The sequence below is a fragment of the Solanum lycopersicum genome, chromosome 7 (assembly GCF_036512215.1).
Source record: "Solanum lycopersicum chromosome 7, SLM_r2.1".
In the NCBI taxonomy this organism is placed as follows: domain Eukaryota; kingdom Viridiplantae; phylum Streptophyta; class Magnoliopsida; order Solanales; family Solanaceae; genus Solanum; species Solanum lycopersicum.
Genome location: NC_090806.1, coordinates 64,398,664 through 64,418,666, shown reverse-complemented (window position 1 = coordinate 64,418,666; position 20,003 = coordinate 64,398,664). Strand labels below are relative to the sequence as shown.

The following is a 20,003-nucleotide window of genomic DNA, read 5'->3' as shown; positions in this document are numbered from 1 at the left end:
ACAAAAAAATATTAAAATGTGTGCTAGGAAAATAATAACGACCAATAAAAAAGCAGCATAACTAATCAACAGTCAGGGGTATTTATCTTTGGCAGCTTGCTATGAGTTGTAAAACATTGGTACTAGAAAGGGAACGTGCACACAAGTTAAAATCTAGAGATAGATTACAACAAAATATTATCGAATAACACAAAGTAATACAATTAACAATAACATACTCAGTATAATTAGTTCTCGTGAATTGGATGAACGATGCAAAGGGGAAGTGTTAAAAGTAGGACAAAATTTTATTGCATTCAAGCATTTATATTTTCGGTAACTCGGCTTTTAATAAGCTGTGTTACGCTGAAATACATTCCCGATAGAGTGCTTGAAAAAGAATATTTATGTTATACAATTTTTCCCTATCTATTATAAGTGTAAAGATGTGTGTATAAATGAGGAACATTTAAGTAGAGGTGAAGATAAATTAAATTTCATTTATACAAATGTGAGAAAAATGCTTCAATCCTTGGGCCTCTTGCTCATTGATTTTCTCTTGTTCACTTCCAAGTATCTCTTTCTTAGCCTAATGGCTTTTGGTGTAACCTGCACATTAGCATAGGTTTATTTCATTGGTTTAACGAAAAGTAATACCAAATTAGTTTTTTTTCCCATTATAATCACCAATTTACACTAATGTAGAGAAACAACAAATTATTCGAAAGAAGTATTATAGAAAGTGTTATGTGTAATGGCGAAGTCATTATCCAAATAATAAGGATACCTCAATAAGCTCATCGGAAGCAACATATCCTATGGCTTCTTCGAGGGACATCTGCAAAAAAACCATCGAACGTCAGGAGCAAAGCTTAAATACTATAAAATCCTTTAGCTAAGAGATTTTTGAAGATCGACAATCTAGTGAAGTTCTAAATTTCTCATACTTCGTTGAACGCTTAACATTAGGAAATATGATAAAGTACAAGTATTGATAAAGTACAAGTATTGTTTTCCTGAGGAAGGTTAAAGTAACAGCGCAAAGGTTAAAGTAACAGCGCAAAGGTTAAAGTAACAAGCAAAGTAGAAACTCACAAGGCGGGGAGGAGTTAACTTGACGTTCTCATCCTTGCTAGCGCACCTTATATTGTTGAGTTCTTTTGCCTTAACCGGATTGACCTGTTTCATGCAATCACCCAAAAGTCACAAATGCACATGACAAACACTGTAAGAAATGAAATAACAGCTCCTTACATCAAGATCTGTATCCCGAGAATGTTCTCCAATAATCATGCCATCATATGTCTGCATATTATCCAAGACAAAGTAAGGTAACAGTGTTTTTATATTCTTCAAAAGAGCATGTGATTGACAACGCTATCATCAAGATCCCTGATAGTATACACATTGTTTTCTATCTTTACTTCAACACTTCGAATTTTATAAGCCTTTAAATTGCGAGGACTCTGGTCCTGTAATATATAATACATTCCACAGATAAAATATCTCCTAATCACCACTTTTAAGTGATCACAACTGGAATGACATCAACATCAAAACTATCAGTACTAGGTCATGCATATTTGAGATCACAAAAAATTTTGGTAGTTAATGAAGGTTGATACTCTTTTTACTACTTCTAAGGAAAGAAATTAGGACAAAAAGTTCAATTGAATCACCTCCATTGCAGGTGCCACAAAGAGAACTCCACGAGGTTCTAACCCCATCAGTGCATGAGCAGTGATTAACCCACGGCCCATTGATACCTGTTCAACCAATAGGAGGTACAGTTATCCACAAATTGAAACTGGAGATATATATATCCTTTGTCGAAAAACAGAAGATATAATATCAAATACAAGTGTGATATGACGATTTTTTATACATGTTCAAATCTGAGCTAAACTGCCTCAAAAGGCTACTGGGAAGCGGCATTTGAAGTACTCATAACAAATATACTAGACAATTGGAAGAGAACATAAAATTCAAGGGAATTTTGGGATCAATTAAAGATGTTTTGAGAGAAAAATGTTATATTTATTCGGACCTAGATCTCGTTTCAAGTCAAAAAATAAAAAGTCAAACTTGAATGACTTTTAAGTCAAAATAAAAACCAGGGGAGACCTACTTTTGATTTTTTAACTTTTTTTTAAGTTATTTTTAACCTTGTCAAATACTTACAAAAGCTAAAAATGGCTTGACCAACTTTTAAGTCAATCCAAACAGGCTCCTAGCCTCTTAAACATGGTAAGAATGTTAAAGGATCTCAAGAAGACCATTCTGGAGAGTACTGGAATACAAGCTCCGGTACACCAGCAACACATTGTAAGGCATGAAAATGAGAAATGGTAACTATGAACCATGAAAGTCACAAGTTGTAACAGGCCAACAGACAGAAAGTACTAACTTGTTAGGGACACATTTATGCAACGGTGACAATATTTAAAGTAGAAATTGGCTGAACATACATTAAGCTGAGTAGAACAGGAGATGAAAGACATCCCTGGCAGAACTGAGGGACACGCTATTTGTACTTCACAATTATGAAACAATAGCATCTTGAAGATGGCAAGAGGAATAAAGAAAGAAAACTCAAACATGTCTTTACAGGGTAGTAAGGATGCTTACTAGAACTCCTTTCCTGACATTTCCAAGAGGACCACGATATTTTTCATAAGCTGCACCAAGGAGAAAGAGGCTAAGAATAATGAAACGTTAAAACCATATAGCAGGCATTCAAACATGCATTAGATGTAATTAAAATAGACAGAAAAAGGCTAAAGAATAACTCCAAAAGAATTAGAACTTTGGCATTTGGAATGAAAATTTGTTCTCTATATATGTATCCGTGAATTGATTGTGTTTATGCACAGATTACCCATGCATCAATCTTAAAAGTTAAAATGGGAAATAACTTATTTTGAAGTGCCTATTCAGAAATCATCATGACAAGTCAAGCTTTTCTTTACTCTTGACTGTCGAGATCAGGGGTATTAACACTTTTTTTTGAGAGAGGGAATTGGTAAGTTTGTATTCTTCAGCATTAGGACATGCTGGCTACCTTCAAAATTCATCACAAAAATCACAAATTTTCTATCACTCTATAATCCAGTAAACATAATTGTTCACATGATCTATCTTCAAAACATTTTCTATTCCTTCCTCTCCACAGACCACCATATACATGATGATATCAACTTTCCCCTCTCAAGTTACTAGTAAACTCTAATTTTGGTCCTTGTGATATATGACTAAAAGCATATTTAACATTCAAAGAATAGATGTCCTTCCATATAGGGAAATATGGTACATTTACACTATTTTTAGAACTATATTACCCTCAAAATTCATGATTATTAAATTATGTAACAATTAACAATTTGAATGTGGTGACTCCACAAACGAGAGGGTTCCAAAATACATATTTCAATTAGTTGAAGGTCAATGTGGTTATCACAAGGACCAAAATCAGAATATGTTGATCTTTGAGGGACAAAGAGTTATATTAACTGTTGCATAATTTAATATCCATGTATTACGAGGGTAATATAGTTTTAAAATAGTGTAAAGGCAACATATTCCCTATACAGAAGGACCTGAAGGACATATATTAATTGAATGTTGAATATGCCTAGACATATATCACAAGGACCATAACCAGAACCTCAACATTTGAGGGACTGAGAATGCACATTCCCTGCTCCCTGTCAAAGATAAAACTGGCTCATGAAGAACCTCAGCCGACCAAAAGCACAGAGGATAATTTTAAGAAAGAAAAAGAATGATGGTTTACCCAAGGTGGATTCAAATAAAGAACAGGGAATATAAAGAGGGGTACATTTGTAACACCCATATAATTTCTGGAACCATCTAATACCAGACAAGAATGCGTTGTTACAAAGTTCAACTAAGCTAACAAGCTCACATCCACATATTGCTAGCACATACTTGCCTTCTTTTGCAGTTTTGCTATCATTATATAAATAAGCATGGAGATCCTACTGTGACGTGCACAGCACGAAATTGGAGAAATTATCAGATAAACTTGTCAGGATAGTACTAAGATAAGTTGAAAAGCATACTCAGAAAAGCTCGATGCATAAATCCAGAGCCACGGGTGTCACTGCTGAACACGCTTCTATAGCCCACTAGCCCTCTGCAATAGGTCAGGAAAATTCAAATTAGGACAAACTTAACAACAAAATTAATCATCAAGATTGAGAACATGCTGAATACAAACAGGTGCGAAATGTGAATATATAAAGGTAGCATGAATCTGAAATCTACAGATTTGTTAGTTGCCTCTAATACGATCTTTGAAGAAAATGCATTGATTAATCATTTTAACAAATTGGCAATTAGCTTTGTCATTCTGTTAACCAAATAATAATCTAGTCATATTTTAATCCCATACTTCTAGGTCGATAGGCATACCTTGAAATACAAAGACAAGATAAAAGGAGGATAGAGAACAAACAATATGCCCAGATAAGACTCATAAATGTAGCTATTAAGTACTTTATTTTACTCAAAAAAATGCTCAGATAACTACCATTCGGTATACATCAAAAGAGAAATCAGTATCATAATTCTATCCAGGAAATGCAAGGAGGGATGAACAGGATACTATTCCGAAAGGCAGAGATAAAGAGTGAGAGGGAGATAAAACCAATCTTCTAATTATGTATCATCATGCTCTGTACAGTAATAAAACCTGCAATGAACAACTGAAAAAATACCTTGAAGGACATGTCAGACACATTCTAGTCCTTCCCATGCTGCCAGGAACAGGGCCCATGTCAGTAACTTCACCTCGCCTGTGAGAAAGTGCTTCCATGACCAAACCTACGTGCTCGTCATCAACCTGGAAACAGAAGATGGTCCCAAGAGGTTTGGTATAAATTCTGAATAAGTAAAAGACAATACTGTAGGTTTATGCAGACTAGTGCACCTCAATAGTCACTTCTTCAATTGGCTCAAGCTTAGTACCTTTCTCTACTTTGTACCTAAACATACAGACATTGCAAATGCAATATTAGAAGCTTATCACAAAGGTTACTGGTGAATAATCGATACTGATGGCACAGATATCATTAGGTCATTCAAGACACAACAAAAAATACTGTCTTAAATGATACTATACATGTCTTGTCAACCATAGATATGTAAATATGTGCATATACTGGAATATGCGAGTAGAAGTGTATGTCTAGTTCCGGTAAGCTTTAATCAAAAGACCATTCCATGATAGGAAATAATTCTCTGGTCCTTTTTGCTGTATGCTCTGTATCTCCTGAATTATTGAGTAATCATAACAACATTTACCAATTCACAAGTTAACAGTACAGAGTAAGAGTATGCAGGCATATCAACATGTGATTCCTAGCAAACCAGTCTAGAATAAGGACAAAGGAGCTCACATGACTTTAGGTGGGGAGACAGAGAGCTCAAATCCTTCACGTCTCATGTTCTCAATTAAGATACCTATTATGAACAGGAGAAAACAGAGAGGAAGAGTTAGGTGGTTTGTAAAATTCAAGCGAGAGATTTCAGTGGACTGCTTGATCCGGTTTAATTTTGTCCCTTATGAACATATGAGACGAGCACAAATACTGACAACATTGTTGTAGGTTGTTACACCACACAACTCACCTAACTGAAGTTCACCTCTACCCTGCACTTCATATGATTCTGACGTACTGGGGAGAACATTTATGGCAAGATTCGTTTCTGATTCAGCTAGCAGCCGGTCACCAATTTTCCCTCCGGTCAACTATAAAAAGTACAGAACATTTTAGACAGTCACCAGAAGAAAGAACCAGTAGTTTCAGCATTCGCATTTGCCCAGGCAGTTAAAAAAAATAAGGACTCATGCTTTCTGAAATTTTTTGGAAGTCCGAATTGACTCATCTCTCTTCTTCTTTCCGGCCAAAACTAATCTCTGCTCAAAACTTCAATAATGTGTTGATACAATGGACACTGGTTCCGGAATGCTATATTTCAAAAATAGTAGCAGTCCTCTAAGTGAATGCTTGCTGATTAGAAGAAACAATCTATGAGTTTACTTCATTTCCCACATATTTCAATAACCTATATAAGTTTAATACTTCACACATGTATCAAATAAAAAGCCAGCAGAGGCATTTGAAACGACAAAATGAGGATTTACATAGCCGACCCCAACTAATTAGAAACTGAGGCGTAGCTGTTGTTGGACATCTGAAAAACCCATCAATTACTCTGCATACGGACCACCCTATCCTATAGATCTTCATTATCATTACCAATTATATGCTTCATGTTTTCCAGAAAACGTTTTTAAAACTGTAGAACAATAACCCTTCAATAACAATAACTACAGTCTATTTCAGTTTATGCTACAGGAAGTAAGGAAGAAATAATAAGTCTTTGTTATAGTAAAGCATACAATTACGGCAAGTTATAAGAGAAATCAATGAACTAGTGCTGGCAAATGGGTGGGTTGGATCAGATATGGACAGGTTGAAACAGTTTAGACAAAATGGATAAATTATGCAACCATCCATAACTACGACAGATAAAAATCGGATTAATACGAGTATCTACATTAACCATTGCTTGGTGTAGACTGTAGAAGACATGAAAAGTCAGCAAAACTTCAAAAACAAAGAACCGATATACATATGATAGATATCTTCAACCCCCCCCCCCCCCTATTCTCCTCCACGGATATTATAATATTAATAACTTATATCTTCACGTATCGCATTTTGGAACTGGAACCAGCTGCCCAATTTTGCGGCTGATTCTTGGCTTATGAAATATAAAGTTAAAACTCAGTGACTTACTGTCTCACTTTTTTCATGCTCTATATGACATAAGTGTTGTTCATGTTTTGTTGATGAAGGTCTTCAGCTATTATGTTTAAGTTAAAGAACAGTTCAAGAGGACTGACGATGAAGTAAAAGTTTTCCACCTTTCAGGCAGCTAGATTCTTCACATTCAAAGTGAGTTGCATTATCGATATCCATATATTATGGTTGGTTACATGGATATGATCCAGTTTACACAAATCATTTATCCAACCCGTATTTAACAGGGGATACCTGCATCTTTAATCCATTTTCCAGTACTACTTTTGCTACTGCCAAATTACAGAGGCTGTCAATTATCATAGTATCCCCAAAATTCAACATCCTAGCTTCAGTTATTCTTCCTATGGACTGATACATCTGCCAACAACTCTATCATAAGTTTGTCTCAGACTACCATTTGATCTATTTCTTTAAGATAGAGACCTCACCTCCATGTCCTTGCTCAAAATTCAAAACTATAGATTATCAACCTCAATCAAAAGAAATGATCAAATTAAAAAAAAAATATTCTAATTAAGATCAAAATTTACAAAGAACATTAGATGCTTTGACACAAAAATAATGCATGAGTTGGGTGTCACTTTCGGATACATTCTCACAGAATTACAGGGGAAAAAGACCTCAACTATGACCCTCCACAGAACATGCAGCTGGAAAGCAGAAGCAGCTAAACACAAAGATCTCAAAAATAGGAAATAAGCAGGGAAAATTATATACTTACATGAATACCATCAGAACCAGCTAAGGGAGAATCATTGACACCGAAAGTCATGGAGATGGTAGGGGGGTCAAGCACAACTGTGGGCAGCGCTGTCATAACCTATCAAGTTTCAGAGAAGTTCCAGAAAAGGTTAAGAAATTTAGCTCACAAAGAATTCAGTGCCAGAGACATGTTACAAGATCAAGAACCACATACCACGTGGACATAAAAAAGGAAACACAATCAGGAAAATATTATTAAACAAGTAACAAGTACTAAAGTGTATCATCTAATGAAGTTAACAAAGACTAGTCAAATTTAGGAGAAGGAAGTAAAACAGTGGTAACCATAACAACTTAGATATCAACTATTCCTTGGTCTTAATTCTGAATCAATTTGACCAAAATATATATTAAATTAAACAGTCGGTAGTAGCTGATTAGACTTGCACAATCGAGGATATCTCTGTACATTGATTTCAGTTTTAAGCATGTACAACTTAAGGAATGAAAGATGACACCTAGCCCATTTAACAATTATTACTTAAACCATCATATTGCACTTAAACGACTTCCTATTGTAATTAATTTACCTACAGCCCCAATAGTATCACTTTAGACAGTGTAAGTTGGTCTGTAGGCATAAAAAGGTTAATTTCCACATTCAAAACACAACGCTCTCGATGTTTATCTAGGAGAAGTCATGACTTTCTTCAGGGGTCATAGGGTTTCATGTTAGGAACGCTTGTGTATGCTACTGAAGTGCCTTTTCCTATTGTGCACAGCATTTTCCTTCTTTGATGTGAAACTTATCTTATATAAAAGGGATAATGCCCAAGTACCCCCTCAATCTATGCCCGAAATCTCAGAGACACACTTATACTATATTAAGGTCCTATTACCCCCTGAACTTATTTTATTAATAATTTTTTACCCCTTTTTGACCTACGTGGCACTATCTTGTGGGCCCAATGATGGTTGACTTTTTTTTTAAACTAGTGCCACGTTGGCTAAAAAGAGGTAGAAAATTACTTATAAAATAAGTTCAGGGGGGTAATTGGACCTTAGTATAGTATAAGTGTGTCTCTGGGATTTTGGGCATAGGTTGAGGGGGTACTTGTACAATTTCCCTATATAAAATAATGCCAGTAGAATTTCCACCCACACAATGACGAGATTCCCAGATCAAAAAGATCAATAGAACAAATGACACGACTTAGAAACAAAAAGAATTGTGTTGGATCGTTAAATGATGAAGTCACATACCTCTGCATTCGCAACTGTGTGTCCAATTGTTGGACTTGACAAACCTGCCAAGGACACTATGTCACCTGCACCAGCACTATCAACTGGATCTGCTCTCATACCCTTCTTTTTCATCAGCTTTACAACCTATGAAAGTTTAGGCCAGTAAACAAGAAAGAAACAGAAATGAAAATTAGATGACAATTTCAAAGCATGGCACTAGCTCAGGGCTTAGAATTCCAATAATAAGTAAATAACTAAAATAGATCCTAAATATAGTCCTAAACATTCAAGCTTGAAATAAGTCGTTTTGAGTGCTAAAATACCTTCATCCGAATCTATATGAGCTATCAATAACCATAGCTTTCCTCTAAAAAATGACTTACTGACACATAATAAAGTTGCCTGTGACAGTCATGGAAGTTATAATTGACACCTCGTAAAATAGATTATTTAAGTTATTAATCTCCTCTGTTAGTCAAAGTACCAGAGAAACATATCACATGATTAAAATTTTGTTACACCTAATTCTCTGATGCATGTTTTGATTATTTGACACCATAGTTACCCGTGTTGTGGAGTTCAATTTAGTTTGATTACCTCAAATTTTGCCAAAATTCGAAAAATTATTTGATGACTATATACATGACAATTTACTAGATTTTCAAATATCCCTCTAGCATCTTAAAACATACTTAAGTTACAAAAATGGTACAGAGAAGATTTCCCCTTAGTTCTGGAGACAACAGACCTTCCCTTCTTCAATTTTTACAGTTCCATTGTCTGTGTTCTTCAGCCCTTGTACTTTATCACCAACACGAACAACTCCACAAGTTACACGACCCGTCAAAACACGACCGAGATAAGGATCTTTCTCCATCATGGAAACCTGAAAGCAACTATTAAGCATAGTATCTTCTCAAGGCACATAAAAAACAGAAGTACAAGGATTCTGAAAGGATCAAGAATAGAAAATCATCAAACAAATGTGAACCCCAAGAAAATAAAGAAAGTTATCCAATATGAACAATAAGCGGTCCTTCAATGGAACAGTACATCTAATTAGGGCCCAAGACGTAAAAAGTTGATCCAATGAGTCGAACAAAGATGGAGGACCTTATTTCTTAAGTTGCAAATTACCTTTCAAAGAGGACAACCTAGCCACTAGGCAAGGTCTAAAATCACCTCCTCTGTTGTATTTGATAAAAAGTGGTCAGAGGAATCTTTTGACTAGATTCTTCGAAAGGAACCGTATGGATCAGATAAGTGGTCAGAGGAATCTTTCAGCTCTTTTGTACAAATCCTAAATCTTGAGCACCTTACTACTCCCCCCTCTTCATCTGTTTGAAATGACTTCTCACCTATTGGTGAATTGACCAAAATTCTTTCTTTCCTGTCTTTATTGTAACACCCCGAAAATTTCCAAGTTATGACCTGAAACATTCTTCATTTGTGTATTATAAGGTCTATCGAGTGATTCTTAAATTGTTCTTAGGTGTCCATTATTTAGTGCGGGAATTGATTTGGATTAAAGTCACTAGAATAGCCTAGCATAAAGATGAGTTGGAAGTTTCCATATCGATTGAGTTTTGATATAAGATCTACTTTGCTCAACTTCAAATGATCATATCTTTTACAATATGAAGAGTTACGTGCCCCGTAACCTGTCAAATTAAAAGTATTTGTGTCTTCTTTCCTACGCCATCAAGTTTGCATTATTTGAAATAGAGAGATACAATCATTTTTAACTGATTTGAGCATTCAGTGACGTTTTAACCAACGGGAAAACACTAAAAAGGGTTGTTTTGTCCCTAAGAAGACAGAAAACGGATTTAATGACTAATAAAAGGCCGAAAACAATCAGATTTTCATCTCACATTCTCTTCTCTATCAAACCCTAAATAAAATCAAAGCATAAGACTTCCAAGCAAGATTCTTTCAAATCTTTTTCAAGGTAAGTCCTAGAATTTCATTAATTTCAACTCAAATTCCTTCCTACAATTATGAATCATTAATGAAAATCTTAATTCTTGGCCATAGAGTTTTCAAGTAAATAATTCAAGAATATCAATAAAGATTTTCTTGATCATTCTCATTAAAGCTAGGATTTCAAGTCTTTCAATCAAGTTATTTTTCAAACTTCTTCATGAACTTTATTCTTCTAGGTATGTAAGGCTATTCATAGTGTTGGACTAGTTCGTACTTACGCCCTACATCTAAATTTAGCCGACAAAAGTTATGTTTAGGGTTTTATCCTAAAAAAGTCACATGAACCATATTGTTGACTAAGCATAACTATTGTTGACTGAATTTAGACGAAAGGCATGAGGACGAACAAGTCCAACACTATTAATAGTCTTACATAAAAGAACAAAGTTCTTGAAGAAGTTAGAAAAAGGAACTTGATTGGAAGACTTGAAGTCGTAAGAGAACAATCAAGAAAACTTTTGTTGAGATACTTGAATTAGTTTCTTGAAAACCCTATGGCCAAGAATTAAGATTTTCATTAATGATTTATAACCGTATGAAGGAATTTGAGTTGGAACTTGGAAATAATGAAATTCTTGAAGAGGACTTACCTTGGAGATAAATATTGAAAAAGATTTGGAAGAATCTTGTTTGGAAATCCTATGCTTTGATTTTCCTTGGGGTTCTGCGTTGGGGTTTGAGAGAGAAGAAATTGGAGGATTAAGAGATGAAAATCTGATTGTTTTGGGCATTTTATTGGTTAAGAAATCTGTTTAGGTTTATCTTAGGGGTACAACGACAAAAATGACAACTTTTAGTGTTTTCCGGCCGGCCAAAGCGTCACCGCATGCATCAAATTACTAAAATGATTATAACTCTATACTCCACTGCATGTCATCAGACTAGTAAATGATTATAACTCTCTACTCCAAACTCTGAATGATGCAAATTTGATAGTGTTGGAAGGAAGACTCAAATACCTTTAATTTGATAAATTATGTGTCACCTAACTCGTCATATTCTAAAAGATATGATCTTTTGAAGTTAACCTAAGTAGAATCTTATATCAAAACTCAATCGACAAGGAAGCCTTCAATCAAACTTTGTGCTAGAGGAATTCTAATAACCTTAATTCCTTTTTTTGGTAACTAGTATATTACTAGTAACCTTAACTCAACCAAATTCATTCACACACTAAATAATTGACATCAACCCCCAAGAATAATTTACGAATCACACGATACGACCTTATACACAAATGAAGAATGGTTTGAACCTTAGCTTAGAAACTTTTGGGATGTAATATATCCCCTTGGAATCCTACGTCCTCGAATGATTGTTGAACAGAGCATGGGAAGGAAAGGATTTACTCTTATTATATATGGGAAATAATCCTAAGAATACTACTCCTTATCACCTATTAAATAAACTTCGAGTTCCAATCAAGAAGTACCTAATGCATCATTCATTCATCCACGTGTTATCAATGCCACATTCAAGCCTGGAACTATAACCACTCTGTGGAATCTACTAGCCAATCCTTCTAAGAATTCCTCGTTCTCTGATCACCTCTACCAACTAAAATTTCACTTCTTACTACCCAGAAACAGCCTAATTACTCTCATCTAACTATTACTCATCCTAAAACCTCATCCCCTTCTTCCTCCATATTTGTAACCTTTAGATGGAATAAGCGCATCATCACCGTCACAATAAGAAACACCAACCCATTGTTATCTATCATCACACAACTACTATCAACATCACTCTCAAAACTAAAAAAAGATCACTGAAAGAGCTTTAGGGTGAAAGATCATAAGCACGACTCATTTGAGAATTTTGATATAAGAATATGAATGACCTAACATTACGTTGTTGAGCCAACTAACATTCGCTTGTAACCAAGGGCATTAAAGGGGTTGGATGTTGGATAAATGGCCCAAAAATATGTAGAGTCTAATGGACCTCTCGAGAGGCCCTGATGCTATGAGAACTAACTAGTGGTCCCAATGGAATCAGAGCCACTCATATGTCAGCCTTGTCAATGTGTGCCAAAGTTCAACTGATTTTTCGCAAAAATCCAAGTAAAGCGGGACAAAACTCAAGGTTGAGTCTAAGCAAATTCCATAAAGTGGGGCAAACCTCAACTAGGAGGTTGAGTCCATAAAGGGATTTATGTGATGCCCTAGCTTAAGATAAGAGATCCCACATCGATAAAATACAAGAGATATGTTAGGTATATGAGTAAGCAGACCTTACCAACTAGTGATACATCTTAAAGTCGTGCGGGCCTAGGCCCAAGGCAAAAAATATCATTACCAGGCTAGGTGTTTAGATTTATACAGCCTGCCTGACTTTTTCCTCACATAGGCTTCTTTTGATTGATTGTTTAAGCAAAGTGTCTCCACTCATAAAGGTATGTTCATCAACTCTTCTTACAACATTATATCCAGTATAAATTTATCTAGATTAGTTCTGGTCTCGACACAACACCACTTCTTAATCTACCTCCAACGATTTCTTTCTCAAAATCAATGAGACATTAGATTATTTTTCAATTATAAAAGATAACAGCCACTAAATCGTGTATTCACTTCTATCTTACATATATTCCCTTAATCACCAAATGAATATTAACACGCATCTTACTTCTAAGACTCTCATAATAAGCATTCAGCAACTTCTCCATCTGCAATACCTCTAGCCAATTATAAAGGAATTTAAGTAAAATATTTCTTTAGGAAAACAAAGCAAGCACGAATTTCTTACAAATGGGCCATGGAAGTGGTACTTGGAAAAAAGGAGGTAATCAACAAAGTACAGCAAAATGTACAATAGCTACATGTACGTAAGCTGAAATATATGAGAATTATTACCAGCTTTGGCACTTGCTACGTTTAATTTTGCGAAGTTGCATAAATGGCTATTCACCTAAATCATTTATCTCAATACAACATATGAACTAAGAAATGCAAATGCAATACTAACCAACATCTGAAAAGGGGCATCTAGGCTGGCACTCGGTGGAGGAACATGCCCAACAATAGCATTGAGCAATTGTGACATATCCTTCACATCAGGAGGACTTTTTGTATATATGGAAGATGCCCATCCTTCTTTAGCTGAAGCGTAAAGAACAGGAAAATCTAGTTGTTCCTCTGGAATAGAATAAAACAAGTTCGATCAGAAAGGTTGACTTAAATTTCAAATGCATAGAAGTTATTAAATATGTAGTTATGTATGGAGGGAGGAAGAGGTCCAAGCAAACTGACTAGAAGAAAGGAACTTGGAAATTTTTATGAAAGTAATTTTCTAGAACCTGAAGCACCAAGGTTTGCGAAAAGATCAAATACAAGGCTCTCAACTTCATTACATCTCTCTTCAGTCACTGCATATGTATAATTGAAGAGTTAATATAAACTATTAAAAGAACTTGTGATGAGAATAACCTCAAAAATGTAATACCTGCAGGTTTGTCTACTTTATTGAGAAGAAGAATGGGGCGTAAACCATATTTAAGGGCCTTGGCAAGAACAAATTTTGTTTGTGCAAGTGGACCTTCACCAGCATCAACAACAAGGACTGCTCCCTCAACCATGCCAACAACCCTCTCAACCTGTAAGAAAATGAAAAGTGAAAAGCTTACAATTTTCTTCATGTCAACCGAACAACACAAGGCAACACTTGGAATAAAAATCAATGAAACACCACATGACAAAGTCAGATTGATAGCGCACTTGACACAAGCTCCACTTCTTCTTTTTAACATGAAGATAACATATAAACAATAAACAAAAGCTATTGCACTTCAACAGGGTAAAATTGAATTCACTTTCATCCAAAGGAAACATCAGATATATGCAAAAGGGCTGACAACGAAAACAGTGCGGATTGTCTAAGAAAATTTTATCAAGCTAGTGAAAGAAAATTTTGTTTAGGACTTTTTCAAATATTTTTAAAGAAGTGCAGGTAAGGTACTTCTCATTCAAAAGCGCTTCTTCCACACACATAAGACTCATACATCTTCAAACAAAGAAAAAAATACAACTATCAACTTCCACAAAGTTCTTATTCAATATTTTTTGCAAAAAAAACTTTCCCAAGTATTGTCGAGACGGTTCCTCATGACAACCTTTACCACAAAGAATCTCTTTTACAACAGTCTTACTTTCAAAGATGTAACTAAGGAGATGATGGAATAACATTGTTATGAATCTTTAGGGAAGGATCGCTTCACCCGGACGATATATAAATTCACTTTGTTGAAGAGAGGCTGAAACCTTTTCATTTAAAGAGAGAACTCTGATCCCTTCAACTCTTCAAAGGGAGACTAAAACTTTAGAGTTCAATGGAAAAGAGAACTCTAATCTCTATCTTGCTTTTTCCTGGAATATGACTATTTATTCGTCAAAAGCCACTTTAAATAGGAGCCTTATTACATCAATAGGAAGTCTAATTCCTATGAAACTGGAGACTTAAATCCTATTCCAAACTAATAGCTTAACCTAATCCTTAAGAAACTATAAAACATAAACCCCATTCTAGAATAATAAATAAAATTACTTAAATTATAATTAATTATAAATAAATAAATCTACTTTAAAATATAATTAAATACTTAAATTAATTGACTTCCTCGCATTCACAACAAACATCTTCCCCTAGAGCTAATAGTAGCTTGGATCAATCATTTTTCCTCTTCACTAAGCCTGAATGACTTCCCAAAATCTTGAAATAATTATGATTCTTATTAACACAATACCAAGAGATCCATTTATTGATTTTAGAGACAATCTGACACCTAGAAATACTTCTTGCTTTTGGAGAAATCATTTACAATGGTCATCCTAATACAAAGAATATCAACTTTTTTCTATTTTATCAACCCCCCCCCCCCTCAAAATCTAAATAATTCATCACTTTCAAACACTGAAACACTTAAAACCCAAGGTAATAGTATAATTACCAATTCTTGTAGTAACTTCTATGTGATTTATATATCTGACATTGACTGATTGTACACTAAGAAAAGAAACACAAAATGAAAAAAATAATAAAAACACTTGACCACCAAAAATCTTCATAAAATAAATACTTACTTCACCACCAAAATCTGCGTGTCCAGGAGTGTCCACCATGTTTAGCTCTTTGTCCTTCCACGAGATGGATGTAACCTTAAAAGTGTTAAAAGCATATCAGAGCTCACCCAAATTTGGTCCAAACAACATAATTAATGGAGGTTACTTGAATAGATATCAGAAAAATAAAGACAAGCAAAACAGCAAGGCCCAAAAACACAACAATATCCTCATCTTCAAAAAGTGAAATAGCATCTACAATTCGGCGTGTTAGTTTAAACTTCACTCATCCCAAATTTATGAACTCAAATTATTCAAAAGTCAGATAACTTCTTCTTCAGTGTTATGTTAAACTACGGCTATTTCTTTTTATTGTTTTAAAACCCATATACTATCTATTGATAAGAACAATCAATTACGACCTGACTTAAGCTGAAATATAATCAACTATCCTAGTACTAAGCCATTTATTTTAGCATTGTAAAATTCGATAAAAATAAAATACATCTTTTTATGAAAAAAGTAGATTAACAGAGCTTATCAACCAAGGCATCACAAATCATCCCAAAATCTAAAAGTTCTATATGACATGTTAATTTACGCCTATATGCTTTCAAGTATGAGATCGTCATTCAAAAATACTTCTCATCCATAAAGAACTTGGACAAACCCTCCACAAGGAAACAAAAACAAAAAAATAAATCTCTGAGAAAACTTCTTATTAGAGCATAGGGGAAAGAACAAAAAGTAAAAAGGAATTGGACGCTTAATTTCTGCTTCTAACTCTATGTTCACTATGATTCTATACTGCCTTTGTTTCTTTTTATATGATGATATTACCTTTGTAGGGGGTGTCTGGAATTGCTTTTTTCAAGTGGCTTACTATACTATAAGCTAAACTCCATAAGTTGAGAACACCCAACTTTTGGATTTTGGCTTTTTTTTTTTACTAATTTGAGCCTAAAACAGAGCTTTAAAACAGTTCTTATGTTTCACAGACACTTCCAAAACTAAAAAAAAACGCTTAAAACCAAAAGTTGCTTATAATAAGTCAATCCGAACACCCACATAGTTTACCACAAAAAGCATTTACAGTTTACGATTTAGGGAAACTGCATTTTCTCTCTAATTGATTTTACCCTCTTAAATAACATCACCATGCATTTGTAGTGTTCAACGACTTGTAAGTCCAAGATGGTGTAACCATAAGACGGAGAGGAGCAAAAAATTGCTATAAAATTGTTAAAATAACACAAGCAAAAAATCTTAAGAGTATCACTTCAAGTTACCTCAAGTTTGATGTCAGTAAATGTGAAAATACTTTTTGATGTGTTAAAGTGTATGCACAGTGTAAAGTTTTAGGCATTCATAAAACCTGTCAATTTAAAAACAATCAACAAACCCTGAAGATAAGGGTGAAGGAAACCAACTATCGACCAAGGCTGAAAATAAGGGTGAAAAAACCCAACTATCAACTAAAACTATCAAAAATCAGTATCATCCATATCTGGCTCAGTAAATATACCTTCTTGTAACTTTCAACACTCAACAACCAACCACATGTACCAGCCTTAAGTCCGGCCTTTCTTTCATATTGCCGGTGGAAGTTGTAGCTTACTTTCACATGGTGACAAGCTCTAGGTTTTTAAAAATCACCATTACCATAAGTATTTAAAAACCAACATACATCTTCAAAATCACAGACAGGTTCCTAATACCAGAACATTAAGCTAAAGAACCTAAAAGCACCATTACCATATGAATTTTAAAACCAGACATACATCTTCAAAATCACAGAGAGGTGCCTAATACCAGAATGCTAAGCTAAAGAATCAAATTTGATCAGCCATTAAGGAGTAATCTAATGTAGGCGGATTTGGTCAGGGAGATGCAGAAATAGTACTTCAAGATCCATTAAGCATACTAGTCACTAGTGGCAATCACAAAACATCTTAATCTTAAAAGAAAAAATTTAATCCATATAAAGATTAAGTACCAACTAGTCGACTAAAAATCAACATCATCCATATCTGGCTCAGCAAATATACCTAGCTGTAACTTTCATCACTCTACTACCAACAACACGGTAGCAGCTGTAAGTCCGGCCTTTTTTTCATCATTGCCAGTGGAAGCAGTGACTCGTTCGACTCAAAGTGACAACCCGTACAATTCTAATACCCTATATCATCACAAGTATTTAGAAACCAACATGCATCACAGAGTAATCCTGAATACCACCAACAGTGAGTTGTACGTCAAACTCAAATAGCATCTTCAAAAACAAAGAACAGTTCATGGTAATCTTAAGAATCATACAGCTAGTCCTCACGAAACCTCTAACTCTAAGAAGGAAAAAAATCAAATTAGTACACAGATTAAGAACCAGGCAAAAGATTGGGAGAAGAAAACCAGCCCATTGGTTAAGACTTTCTAAGATCAACATCATCCATATCTGGCTCAGCAAATATACCTAGTTGTAACTTTCATCACTCTACTACAAACAACATAGTAGCAGCTGTAAGTCCGGCCTTTTTTTCATCATTGCCAATGGAAGCAGTAACATAGCATCAACCATTAAAATTCTGATATTCTACATCATCAGATGTATTTGAAAAACCAACAAGCATCTTCACAATCACAAAGCAATCCTGAATACCACTACAGTGAGTAGTGAGTCAAACTCACATCACATCTTCAAAATCCAAGAGCAGTTCAAGGTATGCTAAAGAATCATACTGGTGGTCCTAGTGAAACCTCTTAGTCTTGGAAGGAAAAAAATCAACTTATACACAGATCAAGTACCAGACAAAAGATTTGGAGAAGAAAACCAACTCATTGGCCAAAACTTTCTGAGATCAACATCATCCATATCTGGCTCAGCAAATATACCTAGCTGTAACTTTCATCACTCCACCACCAACCGCATGGTAGCAGCAGTAAGTCCGGCCTTTTTTTCATCATTGCAACTTCAAGATCACAGAGCAATTCTGAATACCACGAGTAGAAAGCTTTGGCGCAATAGTGAGTACTGTAGCGACTCAAACTCACAAGTCACCGCATCTTCAGAATCACAGAGCAATTCATGGTCTAATGATTGTAACATTTCCATCTGAAGTCTAGCAACTATGGTTTTTATCTTAAGATAATAAGGTGCAGGAGGGTGGACTTTTTTTGTAGATTTACCACATGATTATGCATTTTTTATTCCGAAAACTCTATCCACCTATAATTCAATTGGTATAAAAAGCTATGGACCAAGTGAACCCGACTTAATATATACAGTTGAATCCAGCTCCAGTCATAACATGTACGTTACAAAAAAATGAACTTCGTTATAGAAAAGCTTCAACAGTATCCGCATAACCAGTGGCAAATAAGGGATTTAAATTAAATACCTTAGAAGCAATAGTGATGCCGCGCTCTCGTTCGAGGTCAATAGAGTCTAAGGCACGCTCGTGAGGTATATCAGCGCCGCACTGACGAAGCAGCCTATCCATGAGAGTAGTCTTTCCATGATCGACGTGAGCTATAACCGCGACATTCCTGAGCCGGCCAGGATCCAGAGCGCCGCCGGGTGCTGTGGCGGCGGAGCCAACGGGGGCGGTAGCTGTGGCGGTGGAGAAAGCTCGAGCATAGGATAAAGGTTTGATATGAGAATAATGAGAGGAGGAGAAGGATCTCCTAGTGGTAGACCAGAGAGATCGAAGCAATGGACCGACCATTTCGAACTCCAAAGAGAGAAATGGCTCTTCTGCTTCTCTGCTAAATCTTAGTCCTCTTGTTTACTTGGGGGTTTAGGGTTTAAGAAAAATGAGTCCAAATTATAAAATAACATTTATTTTATTGGTCTTAGAAAAAAAATCCTTTCTCTATCAAAATAAAAATGAAAAATGGTCTAAACTATTCTTGAATAATAAATTATTATATATTTTGGTAAAAATATATAAGAGATATTTAAAATTGAATATCAAAGTAATATATTGTGTATGTATAAGTTTTAATTTGGTTCCGTTAGTTCTTCGATTTTTTTAATAAAAATCATATCCATATAAATTGGCATAAGTAGTTTTCGATTTGGATCATTTTTATCCAAATCGTGAACAACTCTAGCTAAGGTAAAGAAAAAATACTAGATTCTCAACTTTTGTCATTATAAATATATGTAATGAATATCAAAATT

At 35.0% G+C, this 20,003-nt stretch overlaps 1 protein-coding gene and 4 non-coding genes across 5 annotated transcripts; all 5 read right to left on the bottom strand.

Annotated features, from left to right (window-relative positions):
• Positions 1–266: 266 nt before the first annotated feature.
• Positions 267–19,684, bottom strand: LOC101257189 (uncharacterized). Its single transcript, XM_004243348.4, has 19 exons — positions 19,219–19,684; positions 15,845–15,919; positions 14,211–14,361; positions 14,065–14,133; positions 13,734–13,903; positions 9,529–9,666; positions 8,799–8,924; positions 7,555–7,653; positions 5,632–5,752; positions 5,400–5,463; positions 4,931–4,985; positions 4,719–4,843; positions 4,062–4,135; positions 2,608–2,657; positions 1,659–1,745; positions 1,234–1,284; positions 1,075–1,158; positions 767–817; positions 267–588 (listed from the first exon to the last, which is right to left on the bottom strand). Exons 1-19 carry the CDS (start codon positions 19,543–19,545, stop codon positions 505–507), a joined length of 2,001 nt encoding a protein of 666 aa, XP_004243396.1. The 5' UTR covers positions 19,546–19,684; the 3' UTR covers positions 267–504.
• On the bottom strand, positions 17,331–17,423 carry LOC112941931 (small nucleolar RNA snoR113). The gene has a single exon (XR_003247580.1). It is a non-coding gene; the product is annotated as a small nucleolar RNA snoR113 (small nucleolar RNA).
• LOC112941928 (small nucleolar RNA snoR113) lies at positions 17,854–17,948 on the bottom strand. Its single transcript, XR_003247577.1, has one exon. It is a non-coding gene; the product is annotated as a small nucleolar RNA snoR113 (small nucleolar RNA).
• Positions 18,276–18,370, bottom strand: LOC112941929 (small nucleolar RNA snoR113). Its single transcript, XR_003247578.1, has one exon. It is a non-coding gene; the product is annotated as a small nucleolar RNA snoR113 (small nucleolar RNA).
• Positions 18,695–18,789, bottom strand: LOC112941930 (small nucleolar RNA snoR113). The gene has a single exon (XR_003247579.1). It is a non-coding gene; the product is annotated as a small nucleolar RNA snoR113 (small nucleolar RNA).
• Positions 19,685–20,003: the final 319 nt, after the last annotated feature.

Excerpts from the sequence above, each read along its gene's own strand:
- LOC101257189 (XM_004243348.4), bottom strand. The coding sequence starts at position 19,545 with ATGGTCGGTCCATTGCTTCGATCTCTCTGGTCTACCACTAGGAGATCC. Across the intron at positions 14,362-15,844 it reads ACGCAGATTTTGGTGGTGAA|GTTGAGAGGGTTGTTGGCAT; the intron begins GTAAGTATTTAT and ends ATTTTCTTACAG. Across the intron at positions 13,904-14,064 it reads CGCAAACCTTGGTGCTTCAG|AGGAACAACTAGATTTTCCT; the intron begins GTTCTAGAAAAT and ends ATTCTATTCCAG.